The sequence below is a fragment of the Bufo bufo genome, chromosome 4 (genome assembly GCF_905171765.1).
Source record: "Bufo bufo chromosome 4, aBufBuf1.1, whole genome shotgun sequence".
Taxonomy (NCBI): domain Eukaryota; kingdom Metazoa; phylum Chordata; class Amphibia; order Anura; family Bufonidae; genus Bufo; species Bufo bufo.
The window spans coordinates 586,706,732-586,727,093 of record NC_053392.1 but is presented as its reverse complement, the minus strand read 5'-3'; the positions used below and the strand labels follow the sequence as shown (position 1 = coordinate 586,727,093).

The 20,362-nt window shown below is 44.3% G+C and overlaps 1 protein-coding gene across 1 annotated transcript in view; it reads left to right on the top strand.

The window, feature by feature from the left end:
- USH2A (usherin) overlaps positions 1 to 20,362 on the top strand; it is a 1,179,609-nt gene that overhangs the window by 996,216 nt on the left and 163,031 nt on the right. Inside the window, exons 62-63 of the mRNA XM_040430191.1 lie at positions 912 to 1,070; positions 1,481 to 1,643. Coding sequence (XP_040286125.1) covers positions 912 to 1,070; positions 1,481 to 1,643 — 322 coding nt within the window. The remainder of the gene's footprint in view (positions 1 to 911; positions 1,071 to 1,480; positions 1,644 to 20,362) is intronic.

The window sequence follows — 20,362 nt, the reverse complement described above, 5'->3', positions numbered from 1 at the left end:
AAAAATGCAAATGACTCTGTGTGCATTCCGTTTCCGTATGTCTGTTCCGCAAAAAATTAGAACATGTCCTATTATTGTCTGCATTACGGACAAGGATAGGACTGTTCTATAAGGGGCCAGCTGTTCCGTTCTGCATAATATGGAATGTGCACGGACGTGATCCGTATTTTTTGCGGATCCGTGTTTTGCGGACCGCACAATACTTATGGTCGTGTGCATGAGCCCTAACTGTACATTTTGGGGTTTTATTCCTTTATCCTGCTGTTTGCTACTTTTTGTGATTACCCACCACTCGCTGCACTTTTCAATAAAGAGGGCAGGGCTTAGCGGAGGGGGGGGCTTCTCCGTCGTGCCCATCTATATAATGCCAGAACATTGCCACGATGTATAGCTAAATTCCACCGCAGCTCATAACTAGCATAGATTTCAGGTTGTGGCGCTCAAACTGCCCAAGATGCAACAAATTTATTCATATGTTTGGCGCAATGGGCTTGAATACAAGATGCCAGTCTTGGTAAATCCGCACCAAAGGGCTTGACTGGCGTCTGTAACCACTGAAACGCATGCTCATTTTAATCAAGACTCTTTGATACTTTTTTTTTATTTTTTAGATGCATTTGAAAATTAAAAATGATTGTGTAAGGCTACATGCACACGACCGTATGTGTTTTGCGGATCCGTTTTTTTGCGGATCCATTGTAATAATGCCTATCCTTGTCCGCAAACTAGAAAAAAATAGGACATGCACTATTTTTTTTGTGGGGCAACGGAACGGACATACTGATGCGGACAGCACATTTTTTGCGGACCCATTAAAATGAATGGGTCCGCATCCTATCCACAGAATCTGCAGTCGATGCGTCATTACATCAGTGCAACTCAAATTCTTCCTTCTACATCTGTCTTTTCAGGGGTGTATGACCCCAGCGTCCCCTTGGATTTTAACGTTTTGCTGAACGCTGGTAGGAAGGAGGCGCAGATTCACTCGTCAGGAGGAAAACGCTTTATCATTTTGGAAGACTTGGTCCCGGGTGAAGAGTTTTCCCTCCGGTTACAAGCTTGTCAATATGGTAAGATAGTGACTTGTGGAGTTTCTTGGTCAGATTTTAGATGGATTTTAAAACAGACTGAAATATTGGAAAACGCCAATGTACAAGCCCTTTATGGGATTTCTAAATTTCTAATATGATGCAGTCAACACTAGGGGGAGCTGAAGAGCTTACAGCTTTCTTTAAACTGAAAAAAAAAAGAGTATACAGTAAGCTCCCCCTAGTGGCAACTGCAGGAGGCCACTATTTCATCATCTAACGCTGAGTGTGAAGCGTTGACCTTCCTCCTCTAATAAAATAGATTTTGGACCTAAGTAATCTTTTGTATCACTTCAGTGATCCTTAATAAATCTTTTTTTTATTTTTTTTTATGTATTTCTGTATAATATGCGATTGTGTTCAGTTTTATAGTCATTCTTCTTATCTTATAGGTAATTGTGGAGTCGGCAGTCCCACATTCGCGGTAACTAAAGAAGCAGCACCGGAAGGTCTTGACCCACCAGTACTTTTTGCAGTTGGCCCACACGACATTAGGGTTACATGGAAAGCACCAAAGAAACCAAATGGGTACATAACGGGATATATTGTTCACAGGTAAATGTTTCATCAGGTTTTATTTGTAGTCTGTTGCCATGGAGACACATAGCTCTGTATAGGAGTTCTAGACACAAGACGGTAGATTTCATTTGGTATGCATTTGAGAAATAAAACTTTTGATTGAAAAGGTGGAGATTGGCCTACGTTATATGACTAAAACAGAGGTACATAAGCTTCCCAACCAATGTCACTTCTATAACCTGCAAATGACCAACACAAAGGGCCACAGCTCTTGCACCTCAACTTAAAAGCTATGTACACCTTTGTAGACAATTTTTTTTTATCATTGGATTTTACTCATCTTGGGCTAAAAGTCATTTTTTTATTTGGTCTTTAATAACAATTTTCAACAGTTTTTGTTCTACAGCCTTCACTTTCAGTGTATCTGCAGACTGTTCTGTTTTACCGTGAATCCATCAGGGAGCTGCTCTGATGGCTGGATGTGTAGCCCTTATCTCTGAACTCCTGACAGCTCATAAGCACTCATTTAAGCCACGTTCTAATCTGTTTGATAATAATTTAGCTATAATGAGTGTTCAGAGATAAGGGCCACACATCCAGCCATCAGATCAGCTCTCTGACGGATTCACTGAAAAACATAAAACAATAGTCTGCAGATACACCGAAAATGAAGGCTGAACATTTTTAATAAAGACCAATTGAAAAAATGATTTTTAACCCAAAATGAGTAAAATGCAATGATAAAAAAAATAATAATAATAAATTCCTCTGCACTGAGCTCCCCCTAATTAGTGTTGAGCCAATCGAAGTCTTCGATCCGAATTTCAGGAAAAATTTGATTTGCCGCAAAGCCGAATTTCCTCGTGCTTCGTGGTAACTTATTGATTTTACCTGAAATGGTGTTAAAAATTAAAAAAAATCATACTTACCTCATCCATTTGAGCGCGAAGAGGCCGCCATGGCCTTCTTGCTTACAGATCCCGTGCGAAATCTTGTGCACGGTAACATATAACGTCACCACGCCGGCCAACATGATGACGTCTTCACGCACCGCACAAGATTTTGTGCTTGATCCTCAAGCAAGATGGCTGCAACGGCTTCTTCACGATCAAAATGGTTGAGGTAAGTATGATTTATATTTTTTACAATTTTTATTTAATGAGCAAGTAGTAAATGCTTTAATATGGATCTCAGATGCCGCAATCAGTGATGAAGGCGGCATCTGAGGGGTTCAGTGATGGGGGGGTTTAGGTGCGCCACAATCACCGTTTCCTGTCATTGCACCCGCTATTTACAAAGAAATGCTCTTCATGACAAAGTAATTCGTCACAAAGTAAATTTTTTTGTAAAATTTGACGAAGCAACCGAATCGAATTTTAGAGAACTTCGCTCATCGCTACCCCTAATTGTGGCTTCAGGCAGGCAGTTTTATAATATATGAGGGAAACAGCAGACACAGGGAGATATATCAATGCATTTAGTGTAAATACTTTGAAAAATAAGGGGAGTGCCATAATTATGAAACACCTGCTCCATTTTTTCCAACATAAAGTCAGGTAAAGTGGCTGAGGTTGAGCTTGATTTTTTTTTTCTTTCAAAGATTTTTTTTTTTTGTTGAAGTCCCCATGGAGGAAGGGGAAGTGGGGGACCCATACTAAATTTTGCTATAGGACCCTATGGCGTCTGTGTAGGCATTATCATTGTTGGCTGTTACAGTCATTTAAACTGGCCATACATGAACAATGGCACCAGATGAAGGACAAATTTTTCTTGGAATGTTCTTTCACGGAAAGATCAATCATGGACTAGAGGTGTACATTTTACACATGGCCAACTTCCTTCCAGGCAAGGACATCATGTCACCAGTCGACTGCATGATCATAAAGCTCCTGAGGCAACATCGCTCAGATTACGTCACTGGGCTCGGCGCATGCCCAGTGACACTTTTGAGGCTGTTGCCCTCAGGAGCTTTATGATCGCACAGGCGCAAGCAGTCGGCGGCACTGCGCCTGCGCCAGATTTCCAGCGGCCGACATAAAGAATAACGGGGCATATCTGCAAGGTTAAAGATGACGTAGTGGAGGAGGCGGCGCCGTTTGCCTCGGCTGTGGGAGGATATTTCTGGATCAGGAGGCGTGCTTGGGCTTCAAATGAAGGCGGGCTGGGCACTGAAGGGGGCGTTACTGGGCTCTAGAGATGAAAAAACGCCCCTCTGGGGACCTTGGAGGTTCATTTGCATAACAGAAAAAGAGCTTTTTTTATCAAAATGACAACATAAAATGAAGAAAGAAGACCACTGCAGGAAATAAGGCAGTTTATTGAACATGGCAATGGTGACAGCTTAAAATGATAAAACCAGGTGACAGATTCCCTTTAAATTACACCCGACAAACAATAATTTTAGGTGAAAGTCTGTGTGGATCATCGTTAGACTAATTTGTATGGACACCCTTACACTTAGGCTTTCCTTTCCCTGGGGATAGGATTCAGTACCATACGCTAGCCAGTATGTAAATACTCTGGCCAAGAGAAAGTGGCACATGCCCCTCCAGCCTCTTCCTAGTCACATCCCTGGGATGATGTGCTCATGAGGCGCTTCCATCGGAAACATGATGAATAGGATGTGCCCATTATACAGGCATATTTTAGCATCCGTAGTATGGCACCAACACACGGACCCTGAACTGAGCTTAGGCCGTCATAGAAGCCATTTGATTGTGGAAGTCTTGGGAGTTGCACCTGTGCACATATGCCTGTTGTAAGGGATCATCTCTTTCCAGGGGTCACACTCACAGACACGGTTATAATGTCCAAACTCTTGCTTTGGTTACGAAGTCGCAGCTTCAACTTATCATGTGTGACATCCACACAAAATAACAAACCTTTGCCCGGCTAGGCTCCAACTAAACACATAAATGTGTCCCTGACTCACCTAGAGAGCCCTGTTCTCAAATGGAACACAAATGCGGCTTTCCTCAGCCATACAGTCCAGCAACCTCCAGGCTGTGTGTGACACTTCAATACCTTTTGGGGGATTGTGGCCCAGTAGTCCTCCCGACTCTGGCCTCGTGATCCTTGTTTCACAGGCGTCACCGCGTCCGCCAAAGTTCATGCTATCGCCTAGCCCCGTGGCCCCTCAGCCAACCCGGCTAAGACCACTCACACAGAGCCTCTGCTCCAGGATCACACACACTTCCCCCAGACTGACATACTGGGAGACACTTTATGCCGGCCTGACTACAGCAGGCCTCACCTGCGATCACCTCAGGTTGAAGGAAATACCCGTGCCGGAAGGGTGTGGATTGGCAGATCCCACTGCCAAGCCTGCTCGCCAATCCAATTCAAATCCAGCCCAGATTAATAAACAAAACTGTCTCAGCAAACTATGCTTTGCTGAGACTACTGCAACTCTCTGGATTTTAGTTGTCTCACCCATCTGAGGTACCTGAGTAGGACATACACGCCTTCCAGCACTGTTCACATTACCACACAGGCTTCATTAACACATCTGTAAAGCACGGACGTGTGCTGTCCATGTTATCCACGGACAGCCCAAGTACCCACTGATTTTAATGTGTGTATTCACACATCTGTGAAATTACATGGTTCTTGAGTTGGTGGTAAGTTTATGGAAGCCTGCCCTATGTTTGTCTGAGATCTCTCACACCCATTCTAGTCTATGGGTCAATGAAAAAACCCAGACAAAACACAGATGGTCTGGAACCAAGATGTTGCAGGTTTACTGGTGTGTTTGGGGTCGTTGTCTTGTTGGAACACCCATTTCAAGGGCATTTCCTCTTCAGCATAAGGCAGCATGACCTTTTCTTAAAATATTCTGATGTATTCAAACTGATCCATGATCCCTGGTATGAGACAAATAGGCCCAACACTGTAGTATGAGAAACATCCCCATATCATGATGCTTGCGCAGTGTACTGTGGCTTGAATTCAGTGTTTGGGGGTCGTCTGACAAACTGTCTCCGGCCACTAAACCCAAAAAGAACAATCTTACTTTCATCAGTCCACAAAATGTCTCTTTAGGCCGTCAATGTGCTCTTTGGCAAATTGTAACCTCTTCAGCACATGTCTTTTTTTTAACAGTGGGACTTTGCGGGGGCTTCTTGCAGATAGCTTGGCTTCACATAGGCTTTTTCTAATTGTAACAGTACTCACAGGTAACTTTAAACCTTTGATTCCTGAAGCTGATTGTTGGCTGAGTCCTTGCCATTCTTTTATTCATTCGAATTGTAGTTTTTCGCTTTCTTCCACGTTTTTCAGGTTTTGGTTGCCATTTTAAAGCATTTGCGATCATTTTAGCTGAGCAGCCTATCATTTTCTGCACTTCTTTATATGTTTTCCCCTCCAATCAACTTTTTAATCAAGGTACGCTGTTCTTCTGAACAATGAGAAATACACTGTTACCAGCATGTACAACATTTGCTGCCTTCCTTCCTTAAATAAGGGCAATAATTGCCACGTGTTTTTCAAAGAATGAATGACCTCACTAATTGAACTCCACACTGCTATTATTTAGAACATGCCCCTTTCAATTAGTGATTTAATTACACAAAATCAGCAGCATGCATGTCATGACTGTTGGGTCTGTTGGATTTCTATTACTCTACTACACCTGCTAGTAAATTATTTGCCATGTAGAAATATCATTTTTACCAAAAACAGTGATTGATCAGGTTAGTGATGTCTGACTGCTATTATTTTGAACACAACTGTACTTGCTATAGGGGGTGCAGAGGTAGCAGTCGCTACCGGGCCCAGGAGCCTGAGGGGGCCCAAAGACCCTTGTGCCATATAAGAAGACACTGGTGTTATAGAAAGTGCATGCTGGTCCACTTACACCTCTGGCTGGAGGGAAGGGGTAAAGTCAAAAATTTGTCATGGGGGGGAGCCATTTCAATTTTTGCCTCAGGCAGCACGAAGGCTATGTGCTCCCCTGGCCACAAAGCACAGAGGGAAGGGGGGCCCAAGCTGAACTCTTGCATAAGGGCCCATGAGCCGTTAGCTACGCCCATGCTTGCATATATATGTGCATGCCATAGACTTGCACAATTGCTCTTTGACTTCTATTGCAAAAATAAAATAAAAATGCGCGGCTCAGTGTACAGTCGTGGCCAAAAGTTTTGAGAATTAGATAAATATTGGAAATTGGAAAAGTTGCTGCTTAAGTTTTTATAATAGCAATTTGCATATACTCCAGAATGTTATGAAGAGTGATCAGATAAATTGCATAGTCCTTCTTTGCCATGAAAATTAACTTAATCCCCAAAAAAAATTTCCACTGCATTTCATTGCTGTCATTAAAGGACCTGCTGAGATCATTTCAGTAATCGTCTTGTTAACTCAGGTGAGAATGTTGACGAGCACAAGGCTGGAGATCATTATGTCAGGCTGATTGGGTTAAAATGGCAGACTTGACATGTTAAAAGGAGGGTGATGCTTGTAATCATTGTTCTTACATTGTTAACCATGGTGACCTGCAAAGAAACGAGTGCAGCCACCATTGCGTTGCATAAAAATGGCTTCACAGGCAAGGATATTGTGGCTACTAAGATTGCACCTCAATCAACAATTTATAGGATCATCAAGAACTTCAAGGAAAGAGGTTCAATTCTTGTTAAGAAAGCTACAGGGCGTCCAAGAAAGTGAATGAACACAACCAAGGTGAATGCTGGTCAAACAAAATAGATATAAATGGCGCCCAAAATAAAGATTAGAAGAATTTGAGTAATAGAGTACCTTAAAATGAATATTTTATTAATGCCATTAAAATAATAGGCCCAACGATAAAGGATATATACAACACCTCACTAGGAGGTAACATCTGCCAACCAGAGATGAACTGGTAGGGAATATGATAATAAATGAGCCAGGCGGTGTGTACACTGGCTCACTCAGAGGGTGAGTTAGGAAAAAACAGGGATAGAGATATGGGAGGGAGACAGATGCTGGGTCTCTACCCCTCAATATGTCCCTGTATCCTAACTATAGAACTTAACCCTCTCTGACTGCCCCTAGATGGCCCTCAGACCTATCCATTGACTGCCCAGCTTCGTCAGAAGCAAAAAGACCAGTCACTCGCTAGGGCAGGCAGATAAGAGAAATATAAGTGAACAAAACAAAACAAAACGTTTTCTTTTGTTTTGTTCACTTATATTTCTCTTGTCTGCCTGCCCTAGCGAGTGACTGGTCTTTTTGCTTCTGACGAAGCTGGGCAGTCAATGGATAGGTCTGAGGGCCATCTAGGGGCAGTCAGAGAGGGTTAAGTTCTATAGTTAGGATACAGGGACATATTGAGGGGTAGAGACCCAGCATCTGTCTCCCTCCCATATCTCTATCCCTGTTTTTTCCTAACTCACCCTCTGAGTGAGCCAGTGTACACACCGCCTGGCTCATTTATTATCATATTCCCTACCAGTTCATCTCTGGTTGGCAGATGTTACCTCCTAGTGAGGTGTTGTATATATCCTTTATCGTTGGGCCTATTATTTTAATGGTATTAATAAAATATACATTTTAAGGTACTCTATTACTCAAATTCTTCGTCCAAGAAAGTCCAGCAAGCGCCAGGATCGTCTCCTAAAGAGGATTCAGCTGCGGGATCGGAGTGCCACCAGTGCAGAGCTTGCTCAGGAATGGCAGCAGGCAGGTGTGAGCGCATCTGCACGCACAGTGAGGCGAAGACTTTTGGAAGATGGCCTGGTGTCAAGAAGGCCAGCAAAGAAGCCACTTCTCTCCAAAAAAAACATCAGGGACAGATTGATCTTCTGCAGAAAGTATGATGAATGGACTGCTGAGGACTGGGGCAAAGTCATATTCTCTGATGAAGCCTCTTCCAGATAGTTTGGGGCATCTGGAAAAAGGCTTGTCCGGAGAAGAAAAGGTGAGCTCTACCATCAGTCCTGTGTCATGCCAACAGTAAAGCATCCTGAGACCATTCATGTGTGGGGTTGCTTCTCATCCAAGGGAGTGGGCTCACTCACAATTTTGCCCAAAAACACAGCCATGAATAAAGAATGGTACCAAAACACCCTCCAACAGCAACTTCTTCCAACAGTCCAACAACAGTTTGGTGAAGAACAATGCATTTTCCAGCACGATGGAGCACCGTGCCATAAGGCAAAAGTGATAACTAAGTGGCTCGGGGACCAAAACATTGACATTTTGGGTCCATGGCCTGAAAACTCCCCAGATCTTTATCCCATTGAGAACTTGTGGTCAATCCTCAAGTGGCGGGTGGACAAACAAAAACCCACTAATTCTGACAAACTCCAAGAAGTGATTATGAAAGAATGGGTTGCTATCAGTCAGGAATTGGCCCAGAAGTTGATTGAGAGCATGCCCAGTCGAATTGCAGAGGTCCTGAAAAAGAAGGGCCAACACTGCAAATACTGACTCTTTGCATAAATGTCATGTAATTGTCGATAAAAGCCTTTGAAACGTGCGTGTAATTATATTGCACTACATCACAAAAACAACTGAAACAAAGATCTAAAAGCAGTTTAGCAGCAAACTTTGTGAAAACTAATATTTGTGTCATTCTCAAAACTTTTGGCCACGACTGTAGATTTTTTGCAGGATCCACTTTTATAGCAAAACAACCTTTTTCCAATCAGTAATTTAAAATGTAGGCCAACTGCACCTAGATGTCATTTATAATTCTCCCGAGCCTATGATAACGTATGGAAACATTTGGCGTAGGGGATTTTCCCAGCCTTTATGGTGAGCACCACAAGTATGTTGTGAACATAGCTTTACCTGCACAGTCCAACATTAATAATAATAATCATTGCACGGCAGCAGTATAATTTACAAATCCCTTATACACAGCAAGAAACCTTCGGGCATCAGTGGAAAATACTGTAAATTGAATCTGACACAGTTTGATGTCATTTGATTATTCCAGTCACAGACAAACAATGATATAAAGAGTAATATGAAAGGGAATGCGCTACTGCCAAACACGCCGCCAAGCAATAAACTTTCCAGCAATCTGACACAATCACCTCCCAATCATAATTGTCGCCTGTTTGATGCCTCGCAGTACAGCGGAAGGGCACTGACTGACACAGATACATTTGTTTTTTTATTTTGAGTGAAATGAGAATGGCGCACTGGGGCTTCAGATACAATCGTTATATTCAGCTACACGAGCATGAATCACCGGCCGCCGCTTCTCCTGAAGTTTAAATGTACTTAGACCACAACAGTATTAAATCTCTCTCCGGTAGTCACATTTTCCCCCTATCGTTTTAAGAGGAGATTCTGCACATCTTTGACTGTGCTGGGTCTTGGTGCCCATGTGCAATTACAACCAGAGTTATAGACGGCACAGGTGGGGGTCCTGGTCATATGAAATAATGAGCAGGTGTATTATATGTTCACAAATCCACACGTGCACTGCCGGAAAATGGAAAAAAAACACCTGGAAAACTTAGTGCGAGATTGGCAAAATATAAAGTGCTAGTAGTGCTTGGTCAATGATCACACGACCAAGGTGGTGGCCCTTTTATTTTGGGTTCTGGAACAGGGCGTGTGTTGAGGCAGGGTCACATTTTAACTGGTTGGCATCTCCCTTTACTGTGATACAGGCTGCTACTCTGGCATGGTGACGGTCATACAGTTGGTGGATATCCTCCAGTGGTGACTCCAAGTTCATCTTGGAGCAAGGTGGTTGTTGGTTGATGTGCATGGGAGATCCATCACCCAATTCAGTCCCAGATTCTCGATGGAGGAGAGATCTAGAGATCAAGCTGGCCAGGGGAGCTGCTGAAGACCCTGAGCTGCCTGCCACTGCCTCCATTTTCAAATTCTATGTACATTTCTAGTTCCTCTCTGTCTAACTCACTAGCCAACGCCATGGGCTATCCTCCTCATGAGCGCACAGTGCTGAAGCCGGCCATGGTCGCTCTTGTCAGGCTATTCCTTTCTCCCAGTCCGCACTGGTTTGCTCCTTCTATGTTTAAGCTCTGTGGACTGGCTGCCCCTCTGTTATGATGTGAAGTTCCTAAATATAAAAATCTAAGGAAAGGGGGGGGGGGGCAATTGGGTTGAAAAAAATCCAAACAATGGCACCACATACGCTATCAGCCACATAAGTAGAAAATATAGGATGAAACAGCAGAGACATTAAAGGGGTTTTCACATCTCAGACAATGGGGGCATATTGCTAGGATATGCCCCCATTGTCTGATAGGTGCAGGTCCCACCTCTGGGATCCGCACCTACACAGCGAAGGGAGCCCCGAAAGTTGTGGAGTGTGCTGGCTCGGCTATTTCCGTCAGCCCCATAGAACTGAATGGGAGCGGTGGCCGTGCAAGCGCAGTGCGCTCCCATTCACTAATATGGGGAGAGCGATTGGTGGGTCCCCCGGCCACCACCTTCCCCTCTCCGTTTTCGGTGTAGGTGTCGGTCCCATAGGTGAGACCCGCACCTATCAGACAATGGGGGCGTATCCTATCGATATGCCCCCATTGTCTGAGATGGGAATAAGCCTTTAAAAGGGTATTCCGGTTGTTTGAAGTTATCCCCTATCCCAGGGCTTGACAAATCCCAGGCGCCAGGTCGCCATGGCGACCAGGAATTTAGTCCTGGCGCTTGGGTATTTGTCAGCCCGTTTTCAAAGGTGCCCGGGCGATGGGTGCGGAGCTGCCGTTCTGTCCGGAGGCAGCACCGTGTGAAACAGCTCCGTCACAGCACACAATAGCAGAGATGCTGGCAGCAGGGAGGGGAGGGGCTCGGGAGGAGTGTAATCTGATCCTAGAGTGGAAGCTGCTTCTGCCAGCCCCTCCCCTCCCCGCCCACCAACCAATCAGAGCTGAGGCAAGGCAAGCACTAGCAGCTCTGAGCCCGAGTCACTGACACAAGTACAGGGAGTCTAAGGGCTCTTTCACACCTGCGTTGTTGTCTTCCGGCATAGAGTTCCGTCGTCGGGGCTCTATGCCGGAAGAATCCTGATCAGGATTATCCTAATGCATTCTGAATGGAGAGAAATCCGTTCAGGATGCATCAGGATGTCTTCAGTTCCGGAACGGAACGTTTTTTGGCCGGAGAAAATACCGCAGCATGCTGCGCTTTTTGCTCCGGCCAAAAATCCAGAACACTTGCCGCAAGGCCGGATCCGGAATTAATGCCCATTGGAAGGCATTGATCCGGATCCGGCCTTAAGCTAAACGTCGTTTCGGCGCATTGCCGGAGCCGACATTTAGCTTTTTCTGAATGGTTACCATGGCTGCCGGGATGCTAAAGTCCTGGCAGCCATGGTAAAGTGTAGTGGGGAGCGGGGAGCAGTGTACTTACCGTCCGTGCGGCTCCCCGGGCGCTCCAGAGTGACGTCAGGGCGCCCCAAGCGCATGGATCATGTGATCACATGGATCACGTCATCCATGCGCATGGGGCGCTCTGACGTCATTCTGGAGCGCCCGGGGAGCCGCACGGACTGTAAGTATACCGCTCCCCCGCTCCCCACTACTACTATGGCAACCAGGACTTTAATAGCGTCCTGGGTGCCATAGTAACACTGAACGCATTTGGAAGACGGTTCCGTCTTCAAATGCTTTCAGTACACTTGCGTTTTTCCGGATCCGGAGTGTAATTCCGGCAAGTGGAGTACACGCCGGATCCGGACAACGCAAGTGTGAAAGAGGCCTAACAAAGAAAGAATCGAATGAGTCACAGGTTAAAAGAATCTAAAGATCCTACAGTTAGTGACTCATTCCATTCTTTGAGTTAAAAGAACAGTCAGTCAGACTCTAGAACAGTTTACACTGAGACTGTCTGATGCTTTTGCAGCAGTGATAAGATTAAGGGACCTGAGCAGAGATAAGAGAAGTGACAGGACACAGTTTAGATTACAGTTTGAATTAACCCTTTAGGATCAAATTGGCTTCTCAAGGAGATCTATATGTTAAAGGCATCCCTTCTGTCTCATTCAGTAGCTATAGAACTAAGGGTACTTTCACACTTGCGGCAGGATGGATCTGGCAGGCTGTTCACCCTGTCGGATCCGTCCTTCCGCTGTTTCGCCGGACCACTGCTCCGTCCCCATTGACTATAATGGGGGCAGAGCTCTGGCGCAGCACGGCAGTGCATGGTAAAAGTACTGCATGTCCAACTTTTTAGTCCGGCGGCCTCTCACCGCGAACTGCCATGCTGCGCCGGAGCTCCACCCCCGTCCCCATTATAGTCAATAGGGTCCGGGGACGGAGCGGCGGTATATGTAACATGGTATACAGCATTATTGGGGGGGCTCTATGGAGAAGTGGGGGACACCTACTAGGGGCTTTATGACGCGGCTCCGCCTGGCTCCTAACTTTTTTAGCTGGCTCCTAGATTCCAAGGAAATTTGTCAAGCCCTGCCCTATCCACAGGATAAGGGATAACTATTAGATCGGTGGGGTGCTACTGCTGGGACGCCTACCGATCATGAGAGTGGGAGCCATGAAGCCCCTGCAGCCCCCTGAAATGTACGGAGTACAGCGCTCGGCTATGTCCGGAATACCCATAGAAATTAAGAGAATAGCCGCAAGCATGCTCGACCGGCCACTCCATTCATTTAAAAAAAAGGCTGCAGAGAGTACGGAGCCACCTTTGTTGTGATCGGTGGGGTTCCCACCAATAGGACCCCCAGTGAACAGATAGTTATCCCCTATCCTGTAGATGAGACCCAAAAATGAACTCAGACAAGACCCTTAAGTAAATTCATGCTTCACCAAATTAATGCAAGCTCCAGGCTAAACCTTAAAATTAATTCAGACCTCAGACCAGACCCCGAACCCAATGAATTCAGATCTCAGACCAAACTGTTATTAAACTAATACAACACCAGGACAGACTCCACAATTCATTCAGACTCCAGACCAGATCCCAAAATTAATTTTCCCCATATGAGACATGCAAATAAATTCACGCCTCAGACCAAGACCCTAAACTAATACTCCAAACCAGACCCCCAAATAAATTCAGATCCCAGACCAGACCCCAAAATTAATTCATACACCAGACCAGACCCATAAATAAATACAGACCTCAAAATTATTTCAGTAGTGGACAGGAGTTTACAGCGGAAGCCCGGGCAGCATGACGTAACACGTGACGTGCCGCGGCCCCGCCCCCTCCACGCCGGCCCTGAACCCTCCATATGCCTCCAGCTCCACCTCGGCACCCGAGAATGCCTCAGCCTTGCCTCCCCGCTGTGAGCCTCGATACCCTCTGCGTCTGATCCTCCACTGAAGCGGCTTTGAAAGTGCAGCGGACCGGCGACCGCGATGTACATCTGGTGCGGCGGTGGAAAAGTTGTCTCCCCCACGTGTTGGACTGTACTCCCTGGCCTTTTTTAAAAAGGGCTGACTGCTGCATCGGCCCGTGTGTAAGCCTGTGTACCTCCCTGTGTACCTCCCTGCCCAGCTGTCTAGCCATCTAGCTATAGGATTACCAATTGATCCCTCTGGGGAACCTCAACACCTGGATGTCCCCCCCACGACCTGCGCTGAAGATCTGCTAATCATCGTACGGCCGGACACGTGAGATAAACCGCATTGTCTGTATGGGGTTTTAACACTATCTGCATTGAACACTGGAACTGTGTATATTTCGCTGAATGAGATGCTCTGAAATTGCAGGTATATTGGAACCTTTTTAAGGGAACGCTGTTTCGCTTATATTTGAGGTCTTTGTTGGGGGCTGACCACTAAACACGCTGCTGCCCCTCAATACGCGGATTGCAGCCGATTTCCGGGGTGAATTGATTGATGTTTCCGCAGTAGGGAACTTTACTTGGGGGAGGTAGAAGGGAAGAGGGAAGGAGAAATAATAAATAAAAAATGCCTCCCAAAGCCTCAAATAGAAAATCATTGAGTGCCTCTTCGCCAGAAGAAGGCACAGCTCGCAACCCCATGACTCAGCTTGAAAAATATCTTAAATCCCCGCCCCCCTTAGCAAGACTAGGAGTCATCAGAAACCACCAATACAAACGGAGGGACGTGAGAAAACTGAGAGCCGGCTAAACGGGGCAGGGGTAGACAACTCACAAGAGGTCGACAACCAAATGAGTAATATTGACTTGAAACTCGCTGGTATACTGGACGCAATTAAAATTACAAATCAGTCAATAAACACCTTAACGACTACAGTGGCCGCGGTACAGATTGACGTCTCAACGATACGAGACGACCTCAATAAAATGAGGCAGCGTATAAAAGAGACAGAAACCCAAACGACGGAGCTGCAGAAAGAAACTAAATGCATTAAAAAAAGGATTGAGGAGATAGAAGCGGATAATAAAGCTTTAAAGGATAAAATGGTGGACTTAGAGGACAGATCCAGGAGACATAACCTTAAATTTGTTGGTTTCCCGGAGGGGGTAGAGGGAGACGACCCCACAGACTTTGCACAAAAATGGTTATTAGACAATCTTGTAACCGGAGAAAAAACTTTAACATTCACAGTGGAACAAGCACATCGGATTCCAACTAGAAAACCACCAATAGGGTCCGTCCATTAATTAAAATGCTAAGTTCTAAGGCTCGAGACTATATCTTAAAAAGGAAAAGAGAGATGTGTAACATCCCAGAGTTATGTTACTAAACTCTTTTACCCCGCTACAACCTGTTAAGTGTATTTGCATTGTCATCTTTTGTAAGTTAACATCACTTTCTCACAAATGTACATTTTCTAAGCCTGTTGCATGTATTAGCTGTAATTTCCATGTACACAGCAGGTGGCAGCAATGTGTTAGCAAGGTTTTTAGTTCAGTTTAGCATATCTAGACTGGAATAGTACATTCCAGTTTAGCTCCCCCCTCTTTGAGTGGGCTGGTCCATGTCCTGCCTCATGGGGAGGAGAAGGAAGTTATAGTTAGAGTGTGCCAGCCACCCCTGCTAGGGGAAGGCTGTGCTGGTAGGAGCTCCCAGTTCTAGGGATCCCAAACCAGGATCTGTCTCGGCTGAGACCAAAGATCTTCATCCCCAGTCTGAGCCTTCAGCCTCAGCTGGTTGACAAGCAAGCAGCACCTCCAGATCTCCAGGAAGAGCTATTCCCTGTGAGCAGAACTGTGAGTAACTATCCAGAGACCAGGAGAAGCCAAATTCCTCCTCAGCTAGTCAGTCCCATACACAGCAGAAGATAGACAGAGCAGAAGACAGATTCCTGCCATATGGCTATGGTTAGAGACCTTATGAGGCGTGTTTCTTCGCCCATGGGTCAGTATAGGTGGGTGGGGAGGGGGGGTGCTGTGGGGATTTTGGGTGGGTTATGGGAAGGTTCAGGGGCGGGTTCGGGGATCGAGGTAGTGTCATTTCCGCAGGGGCCACTGGAACCATCGGGGGGTATCTCCTCCTCTTAGTCTCCATCCCCCACTTTGCCTCAATATAAAAATGTAATATGTCAAAAATATTAACCTGGAATATCCGGGGGTTTGTAGAAGGAGTTAAAAGGTGTGCGGTTTTCGACCTTATTTCTAGACACTTACCTGCAATAGTGGCCCTATTAGAAACACATCTATCATATGAAAAAGTTACAGCCTTAGGAAGAAAGAAATGGGCCTCATATGAATATCATTCCTACTATTCCACATATGCTCGGGGCATCAGCGTTTACGTTCATAACCAAGTAGATTATGACCCAATAGAACAATTAATTGACCAGGAGGGCCGCTATATATTCCTTTATTGTCACTGGCAGGGCCAAAGGAGCATCCTCGCAATTATATATATTCCCCCTCCCTTCTCATCCGTTGTACTGAGCAAATTGATGGACTTTATCTCTATGAGAGACGAATGCCCTGTGCTGGTGATGGGCGATCTCAATCCGGTCATGGACTTGAGAATGGATAGGAAATCCTTTATTACTAATTCTGAACCAAACCCGGGATCAACTACTGTACTTTACAGAATATGTAGAGAAATGGCATTGGTTGATGTTTGGCGCTCTCTGTATGGTGATAAACAGGTTTATTCATGCTTTAGTAATACATATAAGTCCATGTCCCGAATCGATCTCGCCCTCGCCAATACGGGGCTGATGGATAGGGTTAAGAAAATGAAGTACGAAATCCACGGTATCTCTGACCACTCACCCGTTCTACTGTTATTCGATACTATGAATAAAATAAATATAAATAGGAGCTTCAAACTTAACCCTCATTGGATAACAGTACTAGGGGATATCGACATGATTGACACTGAGATTGAACATTTCTGGATCAACAATATTGAATCCACACACACACATACACATGGTTTGGGATTTGCTGAAGGCCTACCTCCGTGGCCTATATGCCTATCAAATAAAATAAAAAACGAAGAGTTTTGCGCAAATACAAAAAAACTTAGAGGGGAAAATTAGCCAATTAGAACTAGGAATTATACAGGTAAATACGCCAGAAAAACAACAACAATTAAAAATTATGCGTGACGAGTACAAACAATACTTAAAAAAGCCCAAAATAAAATCTTTTTCCTAGGTCAGAGAAACTTCAGTGAATCCAGGAAACCTAGTAGGTTACTGTCTATACTAATAAAGAACCAAAGAGGAAGCAACAAAATTAAGAGTATTAAGTCCGGTTCTGGGATGGTTCTGCGCGACCCTGAGAGTATTTTAAAGGAGTTTACTAAATACTTCTCCGGGCTATACCAGGCAGGCCCTGTACACCTCGGAGAGGAAATGGATTACTATCTAAACAATATAGAGATCCCAGAGTTCGATAAACAGGATACTGAGTGGTTGAACAGACCGATCCAATTAACGGAGCTACAGTCCACGTTGAGATCCATTAGGGGCAATACATCTCCCGGGGTAGATGGTTTCCCATTTGAGCTATACCGTAAACATGAGAGAGTGATGCTCCCTCTACTACTGGAAGTTCTGAATCAATCCTGGACTGTGAGTTCGTTACCCCCGTCCTTGATGGATGCAATCATTACACTAATTCTTAAAAAGGGGAAGGACCCACAACTCACAACATCATCTCGACCGATTTCTCTGTTGAATACAGACTACAAAATTCTTGCTAAACTTCTGGCCAACAGATTAAAATCAGTAATCCATAAAGTTATACATGCTGATCAAACTGGTTTCATCCCCAAAAGGAATATACAGGATAACATAAGGAGAACATTCTTAAACATCCAGGTGGGGGAGGGGGAGGACCGCTCCATCCTGTCCTTGGACGCGGCCAAGGCCTTCGACAGGGTGGAATGGCCATTTCTTTGGAGAGTGATGAATCAAATGAAATTGGGCAGCTACTTCTCTGGGTGGGTTCAGATTTTATATCGGAGCCCCATCTCCAGAATTCGAATTAATGGGGAATATTCACCACCCCTGTCTTTGACACGAGGAACATGACAGGGATGCCCCCTCTCCCCAATGCTCTTTGCACTCTTCCTGGAACCCCTAGCATGCAAAATCAGAGCAGATGAGGAAATAGTGGGCTTTGGATGCGAGGGCAATCTTGACAAAATAAGTATGCTGTATTTGAAAGAGGGATATGTCAGTCTGCCCAGACTCCTGGAAAATATAGATGAATTTGGACATCTCTCAGGTTATGAAGTAAACTGGGAGAAATCCAAGTTCCTCCCTCTAAAACGTCCGGTCCCTACTAGTCATAAGTTTAAAGTCTGTATACTGGATCCAGCAGACTCCCTGTTATACCTGGGCATCCACATTGGGTACCAATTGGAACACTATATGAAATTGAATATTTCCCCTATTATAAGTAAAGTGAAAGAAAAAATCTAAATTTGGTTAAAACTCCCCCTGTCACAAATTAATCGTATTGCTCTCATAAAAATGACCCTACTCCCAATGTTACTATACGTATTGAACGCAAGTCCAATAATGATTGAGGACATGTTCTTCAATAAACTTGAGTCTATTTAACGAGTTAATATAAGGTCGGAAACGGGTCAGAATTAAACTACAGTACTTATATAATGGTGAAGAAGAAGGGGGACTCTCTCTCCCCTTTCTGAAAGGTGCATAAAAAACAGGAAGAACGACTGTATTAAGTTACTATTCGGGAACCACTCTGGGCCTCGTGAGGATATTTTTTATATTCTCGAAACCGGTACTGTGGAGAAGAAGGCGGGAGAATGCCCGTTCAGTAAAATGCTTAGGGGAATCTGGAACCAGAGGAGGCTCATTGCTGGAATATCACAAGCAGTTCAGTTTACCCCGATCTGGAGAAATGTCAATCTACCGCATATTGGGAAACTAGTGGATATTCAACATTGGGAAAAACGGGGGGTCTTATTAATCTCACAGGTTTTCTTTACGGTGCAGATTAGATCACTATCTGAACTTCTCCCGGACACAACATCTAGGTTTATGATTTATTTTGATATGAACAGCTACGACACGCCATAAAATACACGGAAACTAAGAATTATTTAACAATCGCACATAACACTTTTTTGGATTTTTGTTATGAAACGACACCAAATAGCCCTGCTATATCACAGATTTATGCAAAGTTAAAACACGAATATACTAAACACATTGGGCCAGATTTATCATTAGCTCAAGTCAGAATAATGGAGTGAAAAAGTCGCAAAGTTTTGCGCAATCGCTAAAACTGCGCAAAATTTGCGACTTTTTTCTGCTCTGCACTATACTCGCCAGTTTTCTGAAAGTGGGTGTGTTTTCTTATGTAAATGAATCTCTAGACAGATTTACTATTGGGACTATTTAAAAAGACGCAAAAAAGTCGAAAAAAAATGCGCAATTTCACTCCAGTGAGGACCATGCTTATCTTATGAGACTTTTTAATAGAACATGCGACTTTTTCGTAAAGACATGCGACTTTTGTAAAGCTGCTTACTGACGGATAAACTGCTACCGTCAAACCACATTTATTACAGTCTTAAAGGGCCGATCATAAATCTGACTTGGCTAAAACGGACTTTAGACATATGTGAAAGTGGAGTGAGCTGTCAGAGTCATGATAAATCTGGCCCAATGTATTTAAAAGTGAAGCTAAATGGGAAAGAGACCTGCAATGTAGTGAACACATCTCATGGGATACTATCTATGGGAATATTAAAAAGTCTACAGTTTCACGTGCACATATGTGGACTGTTTTAAAAATGATTCACCGCTTATATTACACACCGCTATTAATATCCACTATCTACAACGGAGGTGTTACAAATGCCATATGGTTGGAGGGGACTATAAACATCTACTATGGGAATGCCTAGGTATTAGGAAATTTTGGTCCAAGGTTTTTGGGAAAATACAGAGTTGCTCTACCCTAAAATATGACCCGACTTTGGCATAAAGGGATCACGCTCGCTAAGATCATAATTGCGAAGCACTGGGGCTCGACTAAATACCCCGCTTTCCAGGAATGGAAGGAAAACATGGATAGGGTAAAGCAATACGGACTTACTCTTGCTCAGACAGAAGGGAGGAAATCACTATGGTTAGGGACATGGGGTAACTGGAATTAGGTAACACTTGAGGGACGACCGTGGCTCCTAGCGGAAATGAGGAATGAGGGTTGGGGAGGGATTGGGATTTATAGTTAGGGGGGAAACGCCTTAGTTGTTAGGGTTATGAAACTATACTGTAATGCGTTTTTATTTATATATTTCTGTATACTCTGGCTTTTCCCACTCTTGGAAAAAAATTAAATATAAATTAAAAAAAATAAAAATATATTATTTTCAGACCCATAAATAAATCCAGACACCCAAAGTATATACAGACCCCAGTGCAGAGCAAAAAAAAAACAAAAAACAGGG